General features: G+C 41.3%; 1 protein-coding gene across 2 annotated transcripts in view; it reads right to left on the bottom strand.

Annotated features, from left to right (window-relative positions):
- Window positions 1-4,201: 4,201 nt before the first annotated feature.
- Window positions 4,202-13,633, bottom strand: part of sgo1 (shugoshin 1) — a 41,467-nt gene continuing 32,035 nt past the window's right edge. For both annotated transcript variants that reach the window (XM_084312421.1, XM_084312422.1), the window contains exon 10: window positions 4,202-7,822. In XM_084312421.1, the coding sequence (XP_084168547.1) occupies window positions 7,669-7,822 (154 nt within the window). In that variant the 3' untranslated portion in view covers window positions 4,202-7,668. The remainder of the gene's footprint in view (window positions 7,823-13,633) is intronic.

Here is a 13,633-nt window from a genome sequence, read left to right as displayed (position 1 = left end):
ATTTTTTGATAAAAAAAAGTATTTTTCCATAATCTTTTACTGAATCCTTTACGATTCACCACTGCCATTGTATCTTAAACACCACATAAACCCATGAATGTCACATCTGACTAAAATGATAACATCTGAGGTGCATTTATTTTCCTGAAATCATTTTTATTTTTTGTTGCTCGATTGTGCCTTAATACAGTGTCTAAAAAGGAAGATGAATTCTTCCTCGGATACTGTATTATATCACTGGCAAAGTGACACATAAGATGTTAGCATGGCATTTTAGGCAAATGTGGTGACTTTATGTGGTGTTTAAGACACATTTTCAGATACAATATGAAATATTTAAAACATATGACAGTGGTGAATCCGCAGAAAATAACCATATTCTTCAGTTATGGCAAAAGATTGTGAAAAAATAAGTGCATCTTGATTTTGGTATCAAGAATACCTTGGAAAATGTCAAAATGACTGGTATGGGTCCTTTAAAAACAAGCTATCACTGTTGACTAATGGCTAATTTAATTGTGTAGAGTTTATTCTTTATTTATGAGCTGTAATTTAAAGGAATAATGCTTAAGGTCTTAATTTATTCTGTCTTATTTTGTGTCCAGCAGATGGAGATTGATACCTTTGTATTTTGGAGATAAATGAAAAAAAGATTGTGCAATACTATGTAGTTTTGCTGTTTTGTAAAAAGATGTTTGTACTTTTAAAAACTTTAGGAAAGAAATCTGGATTTTTGTAAGATGTCTGGAGAACTTATTTCATGCTCTTTGTACTATTTGTTTTAATGACATACTGTAGTATTAGCTTCTTTTATAGACTGAATAAAATAGAAGTGAAACTAACGTATTTCACTCATGTCCTTTTCGTAGTGATTTAATTCAATGAAAATGTTGCTTTTGTACCAGGAATGTGGCGATACCAATTTATAGTATCGTCTGATACTGAGTATTGATCTGGTCTGTTAATTTTACAGAATCGTCCACTCAGAGGATACGTTTGGCGTCTGCTGGACAAAGATGTTGTCCCCTTTCACAGCAGACATTTTGTGATAGTTGGGTAAACACAGGTGTAACCATAGACCGGTTCGCCGATGACGTTATGACAAATATGCGCGCGCAGACCCAAGCATAAAGGAACGTATCCTGGTCAGACAGGGGCGTCGTTTTGGTATGGCAAGGTATGGCACTCGCCATACCTTGGCAAAAAAAAATAAAAAATTATGTTGATTTAGAATTCGAATGTCAACATTATGAACGAAGCTTCGAACTATTCGGTACAGCCCTAGCATGTTTTGATATTGTCAATTATCTCACTTTTACTAGGTGACTTTTACTATAGGTGACTAACTCAAATATGCCACAAAAAAAGGAAAATGGACAGACGTTTTTTAATCAAAGGGCAGCAGAGACAATTACAGGGACACAGGTAAGGTCTTACAATGGCTTAGTGATTATAACAGTGCAGTTCAGCATTCAGTAACCCATACTTTTTGTGAACGTGTTTTTGATACTACACCTCAAAACCGTACCTAAGGAAAATTGGCTCAATTGCAAGAAAAATAATAGACAGTTATGATATTACATTCTGCATAATTTGTATGCAAAATATTGTGGTTCCCTGCTTTAGTCTGTTGACACATTTCTATACTAAAAATGCTTGTGTAGTCCTGTGTCATACCTAAATGTCATATAAGTGAATTGTATAGAAACAACTCACCAAAAGTGACTTGCGCAACTGATTTGACAAAAAAAAATCCACCACCCTCCCTAATTGCTATACCTTGGCTTTTACTGAAACGACGCCACTGTGGTCAGAACAACGGGGAAGACTACAATATATTTGCATTTGTTAGCCATGCTAGCCATAGACATATATAAAGGCTAGATGACTCACCCGCACTGCTGGCCAATGGAGACCGACGTTGCCACATGGTGGCCATCTTGCCACAGGCAGCACGCCCACTCATAACATGAATGTCTATGGTGCATGTACTATTGAAATAACCATAGCTTGGGCGGCTAAGTGGCACAGTGGGCAAGGCGCTCGCCACTAATGCAGGAGATGCTGGGTTCGAGCCCAGCTCTCGGCATTGCTACCAGCTTGGCTGGTCGTTCATACTAACACAATTGGCAGTGTTATGGGTCGGAAGCTGGTGGGGTGGGGATCGGACGTTGTGGACAGCGACTCCTACAGGTCGGTTGGTGCGCCTGCGCAGCAGAATCAGGAAGCAACGGGGGCGGCGTGTCCCTCCCACGCAGACCCTCACCGCTGAGAGATTGCGCTGTGCAGGTGAAAAGATGCGATGGCTGCCTCCTCGTGTACCGGAGGGGACACGTGATGCAAGGCTTCGTCCACATTGCAGCCGGCTTGTGGGAGGCATGGCCTAACAACGTTCGAGACAGGGGAGGGTAGAATTGGACAATACTAAATTGGGGATGGGAGAAAAACGGGGGGAAAAATGGAAAAAAAAAAAAAACCATAGCTTGCTCAATTTTCAAATGTTTTTTTGTTATAAACATCAGATGTAGTTATCATACTGCATACTTATAATAGACTTTCATATGAAAATAATTTCAACATGTCCAAGCATCCTGAATCATAGCCACGTTAATAACGTTTGTAATAAACCAAACCGTTTGTAAATTGGTTGAGAATTTTGCAAGCTATGGTTATTTCAATAGTACATGCACTATAGACATTCATGTTATGAGTGGGCGTGCTGCCTGTGACAAGATGGCCACCGGTGAACCACGCTGGAGACTCCGCCTTGCACCATCTAGTTATATATATATCTATGATGCTAGCGATCTAAACAATCAATCCATGCCAAAGCTATAGATATGTAAAAGGTGAAAGACTCACACTCACAGCATGCTGATTTGGCAAAATGACATTTTGCCATTTTCGTTTGAAACTCATTTTAGTCAGGGGAATGCCATGAATTCTCAAGAGCCCTGTTTTACTTCTTTTCGCACAGCAGCTTGTGCAGGTCCGGGGTGCTTATAGCTTATCCGCAACAGTAAGTTACTTCCGGGGTAGGCCTGATTGGCCCCGACAGGCACGTGACGCGCAACTTTCTCTGCCGCGCGGCACGCTCCGCGGAGCCGAGCGGCAGAGCTTGCGGAATTACGTAACCGTCCAAATACGCCATGACTTTCATTCGGCGCTTCAGCTCACCTGGCAGAGCAGCGGTCCTGCGATCATGCGGTCCGTTGTTGACGAGTTCGAATCCCATCAAATCTTTTTTTTTAACGTGATTTTTTTTTTAACGTGTATTCTTTCGCCGGTTAAGGTTAGGCATGGTTAAGGTTAAGGTTAGGCATTGTTTCGGAGTTGGTTAAGGTTAGAACGGTTAAGTTTAGGCGCTGTTAAGGAGCTGGTTAAGGTTAGAGTTTGTCTTAGAGAATGGCAATATTCTTTCTATGGTTAAGGTTAGGCATGGTTAAGGTTAGGCATTGTTTCGGAGTTGGTTAAGGTTAGAACGGTTAAGTTTAGGCGCTGTTAAGGAGCTGGTTAAGGTTAGAGTTTGTGTTAGAGAATGGCAATAGACAGCCTATTTCCGCGCGACAGCTCTCAGCAGCCTCGTTGCGCGTCCTGAGTTTGCCGCGTCACGTGCCTGTCGGGGCCAATCAGGCCTACCCCGGAAGTCACTTACTGTTGCGGAACAGTTACAGGCGTCCGGGGTAACTAAGTCACATGACTCAATTGTTATTGTTGATTGGCTCGAACATGGTATGTTTGTAAACACTAAACAGCGAATAGGTCTATACAGAGCAACGTTTCCCAAACTTCGTTGGACCTGTTTTTATTGAGGCGCCAATTGGCAGAGTAAAATGCACAACAATTCTATCATATCGTTAGCCTCATAGCATAATTGCCTAAGTCATTTTTCAAGACTTTCGGAAAAGAAGAAAAAAATTTTGTTCGCAGGTTTCAGGTTTCAGGTTTTTATTTAGACTCCACAACATAAACAGATCATTAATCCAGCTTACATTGCTGTCAAGGATAGTAACGTAAAAGCCTCTTGACTTATTTCCATCGTTGTCCTTGGGTGTCAAGGATGCTAGAAACACACAACTCATTACAGAATTAATCACAATTATTATCTTTGCATAATAATAATGGCACAACCCTAAATTAATACAAAACAAAGCACAAAGTTGATACAATGTTCATTTATGTCGAAAGTCAGTGAGCTTCAGGAAGCACCCTCGGGGGAGGGAATTTGGGGGATGGGAGGGAGGGCGGAGAGTGGGGGGTGGGAGTTAAGGAGAGGGTAGTGGCTTAGGGTTTTGGGCGTGTGAGGCAGTCGAGGGATCCATCCCTCCTTCCGTGCACGTCGCCAGTCGTGCTCGTGGGGGGGAGGTTTTCGTGAGGATGGGGAGGGGGGAGGCCATCCATCTTATCTTCAGACAGTCAGATACTGTCCCGCACAAGTCACACGAGTGAGTTAGGCAGAAAGGGATGTTTAACATAACAAGGTTCTGATTGGCTGAGGACACAGCCACTAAGCCAGGGTGGTGCAGCAGTGTGAGGAGAGTAGTTAGGCAGAAATATCAATTTGGCCAAAAAATTACTTAGGCAATTATGCTATGAGGCTAACGATATGTGAATTCATTTTCCATTAGATATTAGTTTCAGTCTTTGTGTTTGTATACGTGAATGTTCAAGAGAGAAATTATTTTACTTTTCAGTTGTCACTGTGGACAGTGACATCAGCTCAGATGGAGCTCAACCATAGCTCATTATCTTGGAATTAAAATAACTAAATAAATATACTGAAAGATTGACTAATGAATAATTCTCCAATGATTGCTGCAGTCAAAGGGTTCAATAGCTGGTTGGCAAGAGACTTGCCCCTTTATGGGAGTTTCTCTTGAGCAAAGCTGAAGGGTTATCCAGAGCCTCTAATGTTTTTTCATCGCTAGATGTCCCCAAGTGTATCATCTTCTAAATTAGACAAAATACATTTTAATTTCTATGGAAGAACAAACCTCACAAGTAAAAATAATAATTCTATCAAACCCTTTAACCCCGGGCCGAGATTTATTTAACGTCGCACAAATAGATAAATTAAGTTATGTTGTGTTTGTTTCAAATGTAGCCAAGAGTAAAGACCTAACCCTATCAAAACAGCAGTCAAAGTGTATATTTTCAGCACTACGTTTGTTTAGAAATGATTATAAGTGCTATTAGCTAAATATGAGCTTGTAAAGATATCGGAAATCGGATGATTTAGATGGTAGAACAGGAACCACCAGGAAGTAGTTCTAAAGTTTTAACCAGATTTAACTCCGCCATTGGAAAGAGGAAATCTGTGCCAATCCATACACTTATCACTTGGCCATAATAAGGTAATTTATATGCCTGATATTCTATATTCATATGGCAAAATTCTGTACTGTATCTACAAAAAAACTGTAAATGATCTGCCCTTTGTTAATTTGCTTACTTTTTAATACACTTCTCAAGAAGGTGATGAATGAGCTCAGTTTGATTAGTCAATGTTAGCATGGTGTTATTCAGTCAAAGATGGAGAAAAAAAACCTGAATAATCATCAATTATATTCTCCTTTGGTTCATTACAATTTACTCAAGCATAGTAACAGACACAATATTTCTGACACTGGGAATACATTCCCTGGTCCATATAGATGTCCCTAGATACCAAGAACATGCAAATGAACCTTGTAGAAATGGAGCAATCTTCCATTTACTTGGCTATGTACTTTTAGGCGAATCTTATGAAAATATGGCTGCTTAACAGGACGGCTTTAATGTATTTACATTACATTACATTTCATCAAATAATTAAAATGAATTGTATAAAGTTACCTTAAAAACCAAGAGTATTTGCAAAGTAATTTGCAAATTACTTTGCAGATTTATTTTCCAAGGACGAAGAATTATATATATATATAAAAATAATTATCACAGAATTGAGCAAGTATTTTGAAACAATTTCAAAATCAAGTTGAACTCAAAACCTTTTTAATTTGTTGCATTAAAAACGATGACCTTGCTTTTTTTTTTAACCAATGGGGGACATTAATGTCACCCAGTCTCCCTAATCTACCCCACAATGCAAAGCATGTAAAGCATTGAACACATCCTCTTTCACCATTAGCTACTAACATTACCGGTCAGATCTGACTGGCTCTCAGCACATACAGGCCTCCCCATGGTGGCAATTATATCACTCTGCATTCTCTCCTTCCACTCATGGTTTTTATTTATAAAAATGTTTGACCCTTTTCAAAATCCACCATCACTAGGATCTTAAAGCTAGCAAACTACATTCACATCATGGAACACGTTGAAGAACATTTCTTCCGCCATTTTGCGAGGTGCATTTCTGGCTCAGCCCCACCCCACACGATTGTGATTGGTTTGAGAAATACAAACAACTTGAACAAGAGACTAATCGACAACCATCTTTGATTTGAACTCTTGACTAGCACTAGCGGCAACATTTGGTGGCCGAGAGGTAGCAGCTCTAATGTTTGGTAGCTAATGTTAGTGCTGATGCTCATTAATGTTAGCGCACTGATGCTCACTAAGGGCCAAAGAGGAACCTAGACTATTTGCACACTAATGTTAGCGCTGATGCTCACTAAGGGCCAAAGAGGAACCTAGACTATTTGCACACTAATGTTAGCGCTGATGCTCACTAAGGGCCAAAGAGGAACCTAGACTATTTGCACACTAATGTTAGCGCTGATGCTCACTAAGGGCCAAAGAGGAACCTAGACTATTTGCATTGTGGGATAGATGAGATGATTTTTGACAACTTCACTTATGGGGGCAGGCATACCCTTCTGACTTCGTATGATAATAGAAATGTACAGTAGTTGACATGTTTCTATTAAAGGGCCACTTCACCAAAAAACAATGCTATTTATTTTGCACATCTCACACATCCAAAAACTTTAAGCAGTTTTGCACACATTCATTAGTTTAACAGTTATTGAGAGTAAATTAGTCATTGCATTGTTAATTACAGCACTATGAAAGGATGCAGATGAAAAAAATTGCAATACTTGTCGTTATAGGGACTAGCCTATAATTTAATTGAGCTGTAATTAACTCATTTTTAGACCTAAAATGCCTGCTAATAATGCATTATATAGCCTGCATACACACACAAATGTGTTTCCCGGTTTCAATGGGTTAAAACAACACAAGGATCCAATGTCCCTGATGACATCACTGGTGGCCATATTCAAACTTATTTACTCTCAATAACTGTCAAACTAAATTAATGTGTGCAAAACGGCTTAGAGTTTTTAGATGTATGAGAGATTATGTGCAAAATAAATCAGCATAGTTTGTTGGTGAAGTGGCCCTTTAAGCTTCTACAGATTATTAGTTGGCTATTGCAATAATATTATTCATTCATAGAAGTGACAAGAGACAGAGGGGAAATAAGGAAAAGGGCATCAACATCGAAGTAAGAAGTTGATACAAGATACAACAATACTGAACACTGCAGATAAAAAAAACAGATAAAGCACTTCAAAAAGGGACGAGAAAACAATCACAATCGTTCTGGATCATAACATTTAAAAACCCATGCTTTGAAGAAAACATCAGGGGAACAAAAAATGTATCTATAGTCTATATGTACAGCGAGGGTGAAAGGGTCGAGGGTGAAGGGGTCGGTCGCCATCAGCGGCATCCGACAAACGACTCGTTGTATTTCTGAAATGGCTGCTGGGACTTCAGGGACTTCCTGGAGTTCTGCGCGGACCTCCTGCTCTGCTTGAAGACGGGAGAGCGGAGGAACTGCAGGTCCGTGAACTTGTCGCCCCGGCGGAGTTTCCTGTCATGACAAACAAGAAACAACCATCAGGAGGAGGTGGGAGAGATGAGATGAGGTGAGGTGATTTTATGACTGCAGATCATTCTGTGAACTGTTGGCTATTAGGGCTGAGCCCAAATGTTCGAAGGTTTGGACCTTTGTTCGTTACATTGGCACTCAAATCTTAATGAATGATAATGACCCTTCACTTTTTCTTCTTTTCTTAAATTTTTCATTTATTTACCGTACTTTTCGCACTATAAGCCGCACCTGAATATAAGCCGCAGCAGCTAAATTGAATGATGTGTACATATATAAGCCGCACTGGACTATAAGCCGCAGGTGTTTTAATGTTTAATTACCATAATGTAAAGGTTCGTGCACAGAGGGGATTGACGGGAAAGAGATGGCTGTTTGAGGAAGCTCCCATTTATTAACATTTGTTTAAACAGTAACGGTAGCTAGCTACTAACGATAGCTACTTAGCCAACACTAGGTAGCTACTAACGTTAGCTCAAGGAACGATAGAGCCAACACTAGGTAGCAATCATCCCGGGAGCTGTACCTGGCTGGTTGCTGGCTAACTAACGTGGCTACTTGTCCCGGGAGCTAACGTCTCTGCCTGGATGGTTGCTGGCTAACTACCGTGGCTATTCGTCCCGGGAGCAAACGGCGCTGCCTGGCTGGTTGCTGGCTAACTAACGTGGCTAATCGTCCCGGGAGCAAACGGCGCTGCCTGGCTGGTTGCTGGCTAACTAACGTGGCTACTTGTCCCGGGAGCTAACGTCTCTGCCTGGCTGGTTGCTGGCTAACTACCATGGCTATTCGTCCCGGGAGCAAACGCCGCTGCCTGGCTGGTTGCTGGCTAACTAACGTGGCTACTCGTCCCGGGAGCTAACGTCTCTGCCTGGCTGGTTGCTGGCTAACTACCGTGGCTATTCGTCCCGGGAGCAAACGGCGCTGCCTGGCTGGTTGCTGGCTAACTAACGTGGCTACTCGTCCCGGGAGCTAACGTCTCTGCCTGGCTGGTTGCTGGCTAACTACCGTGGCTATTCGTCCCGGGAGCAAACGCCGCTGCCTGGCTGGTTGCTGGCTAACTAACGTGGCTACTCGTCCCGGGAGCTAACGTCTCTGCCTGGCTGGTTGCTGGCTAACTACCGTGGCTATTCGTCCCGGGAGCAAACGGCGCTGCCTGGCTGGTTGCTGGCTAACTAACGTGGCTACTCGTCCTGGGAGCTAACGTCTCTGCCTGGCTGGTTGCTGGCTAACTAACGTGGCTACTCGTCCTGGGAGCTAACGTCTCTGCCTGGCTGGTTGCTGGCTAACTAACGTGGCTACTCGTCCCGGGAGCTAACGTCTCTGCCTGGCTGGTTGCTGGCTAACTAACGTGGCTACTCGTCCCGGGAGCTAACGTCTCTGCCTGGCTGGTTGCTGGCTAACTAACGTGGCTATTCGTCCCGGGAGCAAACGCCGCTGCCTGGCTGGTTGCTGGCTAACTAACGTGGCTACTCGTCCCGGGAGCTAACGTCTCTGTCTGGGTGGTTGCTGGCTAACTACCGTGGCTATTCGTCCCGGGAGCAAACGGCGCTGCCTGGCTGGTTGCTGGCTAACTAACGTAGCTACTCGTCCCGGGAGCAAACGGCGCTGCCTGGCTGGTTGCTGGCAAACTAACGTGGCTAATCGTCCCGGGAGCTAACGTCTGGCTGGTTGCTGGCTATGCACTCGACTGTGAGGGGGAGGAGGGCTCGACTGTGAGGCGGAGGGGCAAGGCGTGTACTGCTGCAGCAGATTTACGAGTCTGATCTGACGGTCACAGAGCTGAGGGAGCGAGCCCAGTTAGCTGTAAAAATCCATAGATTAGCCGCACCGTTATATAAGCCGCAGGGTCGAAAAATGGGGGGAAAAGCCACGGCTTATAGTCTGAAAAGTACGGTATTCATTTTACACAAAAAATATATATGAGAATGTGATCTACATCAGAATATCATAGTACGGTACTATGTTGTGTTTACAATCATACGTAAGTCACGTATGAACACACAGACACAACACAGTCAACGAATCCAGGTGAGGAGGGGTCACTGTCATACATTATCAGGAACTGAATCAATCATGCAAAAGAAAAGAGACTCACTCACCAGTCTTATTTCATAATACAAAGTTTCCGAATGGACGTTGGATACATTTTATGCAGTGATGCTGAACTTTCCCAGCAGAATACAAGTTACACAGGTATGTTATGCACGTTAATTAAGCTATGCTAACGTTAAGATAGCAGGAGCCGTCTGCCAACAAATATGTTGTTTCAACAAATGGATTCACAAAATGGATTACCATCCAAACGTTATTGAAGACTCCTGTGACCAGTAAGTAGGTACTACTACTTTTACTAAACATTTTTTACCACAGCAATATGCGCATATGTTCTACGTTATATGCATAAAGTCAAGACTCGACAGTACTGAACCGGAAAAAATATTTAGGAGCACATGTGACAGTTTGATGACCTAGACTAATGTTACCTGCTAATGTTAACTGGGTTTATTTCTCCTACAGTGAGGGTTAGTGTGAGTGAGTCTCTCTCCCGCTATTTTTTGCATGATTAAAAACAATGGTTCGATGGTCCGTTCGAAAAATCCTGCTCCCATCCTAAAAAGAGGCTTCGGTGACAGATCTATTGGCCATTAACACATTCGCTGCCACTGGTTATATCCATCAATATAGCCAGTAGGGCTGTCTTAAATACTTCGAAGCTTCGTTCGATGGCACAAGCTTCGAACATTTAAAAAAAAAATCGAAGTTTAAAAAAATATATATATATATATATTAATATTTTTTTCAAAAAATTAATTTCTCAATTTTTTTTTTTTTTTTACTTCAGTGTGTGTGTGTGTGTGTGTGTGCATGGGGCCATTGGGTGTGGCCGGGGGACAAATACACTGGAGGAAAGTAACCCAGCTCAGCACTGCCCAAATTATATCATCACTATTGCCTGTTTGAAGGATATCATGAACTACCCAGTGTACCCACCCCAGTTAGGACAGCCGAATCCCGTCCAATCTTTCGCCGTCGACTAAAGACGCACTTCTTCAACCATTATCTGAAATAAAATTAAAAAAAATCTAACCCTAACTAACCTTACTGTCATGCACTTGTCCTAATAAACTAACCTACACTGTAACATGCAACACTTTGATGAATATTGTTACTCAGCTGATAGAGTTGTATCCTTCCTGATGACCTGTCGTACAGAACTTATAAGTCGCTTTGGATAAAAGCGTCAGCTAAATGACTAAATGTAAATGTGAATGTAAATGCCTTGTAGAATTCCACACATAAGAAAGAAAGATACTGGGATGAATAAACAAAATAGGAAATAAAATGTAGAAATGCATGCAATACATAAATAAATATGAATCTCCATATATGAAATAGAACATTTAGATAAGGTGCTACTGAGATGTTTTGGTGAGTTCTTTGTTTTTTTGTGGAAGTAGCCCTTCTTAAAAATGCATGAACATTCACTGATAATTGGTCTGTAGTGGAGTCTACAAGGTCTACATTGCCGGACCTTGTAGACTGACATAATTCTGTGCATAGTTTGGTCTACACAGGCCATATTTCAAATAATCAAAATCTTACTTCATTCATCTTAAACATTCTTGATTTGGGGGATTGGTAGTTCCCATGAAATCTGAAGTTGTTCAAACGACAACAGCGATCCACCTTGAATTAAATCACACAGCCGTGTTGGCTGTGTCACAGTCACGAAAGGGGCTACTTAATTCATTAATCCAATCCACTTTATTTATAGAGCACATTTAAAAACAACAAAGTTTACCAAAGTGCTGTACAAGTCCCACAACATAAGATAAAAAAAAAATATATATATATATATATATATATATAAAAAAAGCTTTGAATTAAAATCGAAGCTCGGCCCCGAAGCTTCGATTGCCAAAAGAAATTCGAAGGTCAGCCCTAATAGCCAGTCTGCCACCACTCTAAGCCTATGGAGATGTTCACCTTCTTTGCAGGGCTATAACTTTTTAAATTGTATTGCTAAATTGACATTACTATGGCCCATTCAACATCGATTATCTATCGTTCAGGATGTGGGAACGTTATACTTTTTCATTCATAGATTCATACAAAAATACCTTCTAGAATATAAGTTTTTATCGTTTTCTGCAGTAATTCATAGAACATGAGTTATAGGCATAAACGCATATATAGATTATCAATTGCCGTTTATTCCCGATACACGCTATATTAAAAAATACAACTGTATATGATCCTATACGTTATGCGTCGTCATGCGCGGATGAAAGGGTCGTTTATAATTCCGTTATCGTCAGTAAATGCTTTATGTAGTATGGGTGATATATTGATCAGATCGGTTTGCAGTGAAATTAATAAACAATTGGGCTGAAAATAGCGTCAGCGTCCTCTTACCGTGCGTCAATGAGACTGGCGGTGAAAGATCCCAGGTATAGGACGTCGATCGCCTAGGTCCATTTCCGGTTTGTATGTCGCAAATAAACGCCGAAATCATATCGATTATTAAGTTTATAAAGCGATCCATTATGTACATAGTGTCTGTCGGGAGCCTTGCGACAATATCCGACGGCCAGATGAATTTAATCGACGCACAGCAGCCATATCCTGTTTACCAGTGTAACTCGCCCGACCATCCACCAGGCGGCGGTATTGAGCCGTCGTTGTATTGAGCCGTAGGGTCCAGCTGCAGCGCCGGAGGTGTATATATGAATTATGAATGTCATGGCGAAAAAATTAAATATTGATCTAAATTGATTGTAAAGTGTGGTCTGGTGGTCAAAGCATGGCGGGCAATAACGTTTTAAAGCGTTTCCGGCGGTGGATGTGTTAAGGTCCCCTCTTGACAAGTGTTTAAGTTAATCTACTAGGACTACTGTAACGGACTCTTCATCGGGATTCCTGGCAAGAGCATCCAAAAGCTGCAATACATCCAGAACAGCGCTGCCAGGATCCTGATGAGAGTCCGTAAACACGATCACATAACCCCCATCCTCCACTCACTACACTGGCTCCCCGTCTCATCCCGGATCAATTACAAAATCCTGATGCTCACCCATAACTGAATAAATGGACACACACCCCTCTACCTTCAGGAAATCATCACTCCACAATCCTCCACCCGCACCCTCAGATCCGCAGGTAGCCTGCTCCTTCAGGTCCCCAATACCCGGCTCTGCACCATGGGTGACCGAACCTTCTGCACGGCTGCACCACGCCTGTGGAACAGCCTCCCCATCCAGCTGAGGGCACCACAGAGCCTGGACTCTTTTAAAGCAGGCCTGAAAACCTACCTGTTCAAAAAGGCCTTTGACCGTTAGCTTTTTATTTAAATTTTCTTGTGCTGTTGTTTTAAAATTGTCCGTTTATACTATGTTTTTAATTAACTATGTTCTATTTTTATCTTATTTTTATTCTGTATTTTATTTTATTTGTTTTACTAATAACTATTTTATTTTTTTAAACAATGTTTTAACCCTGTAGTGTAGCACTTTGGGATCCCAGCGAACAAAAAGTGCATTACAAATTCAATCTATTATTATTATTATTATTATTATTATTATTATTATTATTATTATTATTATTATTATTATTATTATTATTATTATTATTATTATTCAATAATTATTATTTCCAGAAACAGGGTGAGAGGATGTCCTCTTGTTCCCATCCAACTGAACATCAGGACATTTTCTTGAACCAAGTACTAATATCTTGAAATATGGTTATAAAAATAAGAAATAATCAATTATTATTGATATGGACCAGCTAGCC

Source organism: Notolepis coatsorum, assembly GCF_963971535.1.
Source record: "Notolepis coatsorum genome assembly, chromosome: 4".
NCBI lineage: Eukaryota > Metazoa > Chordata > Actinopteri > Aulopiformes > Paralepididae > Notolepis > Notolepis coatsorum.
Note: the sequence above shows the minus strand (reverse complement) of the source record. Positions and strands in the feature narration are given on the sequence as shown.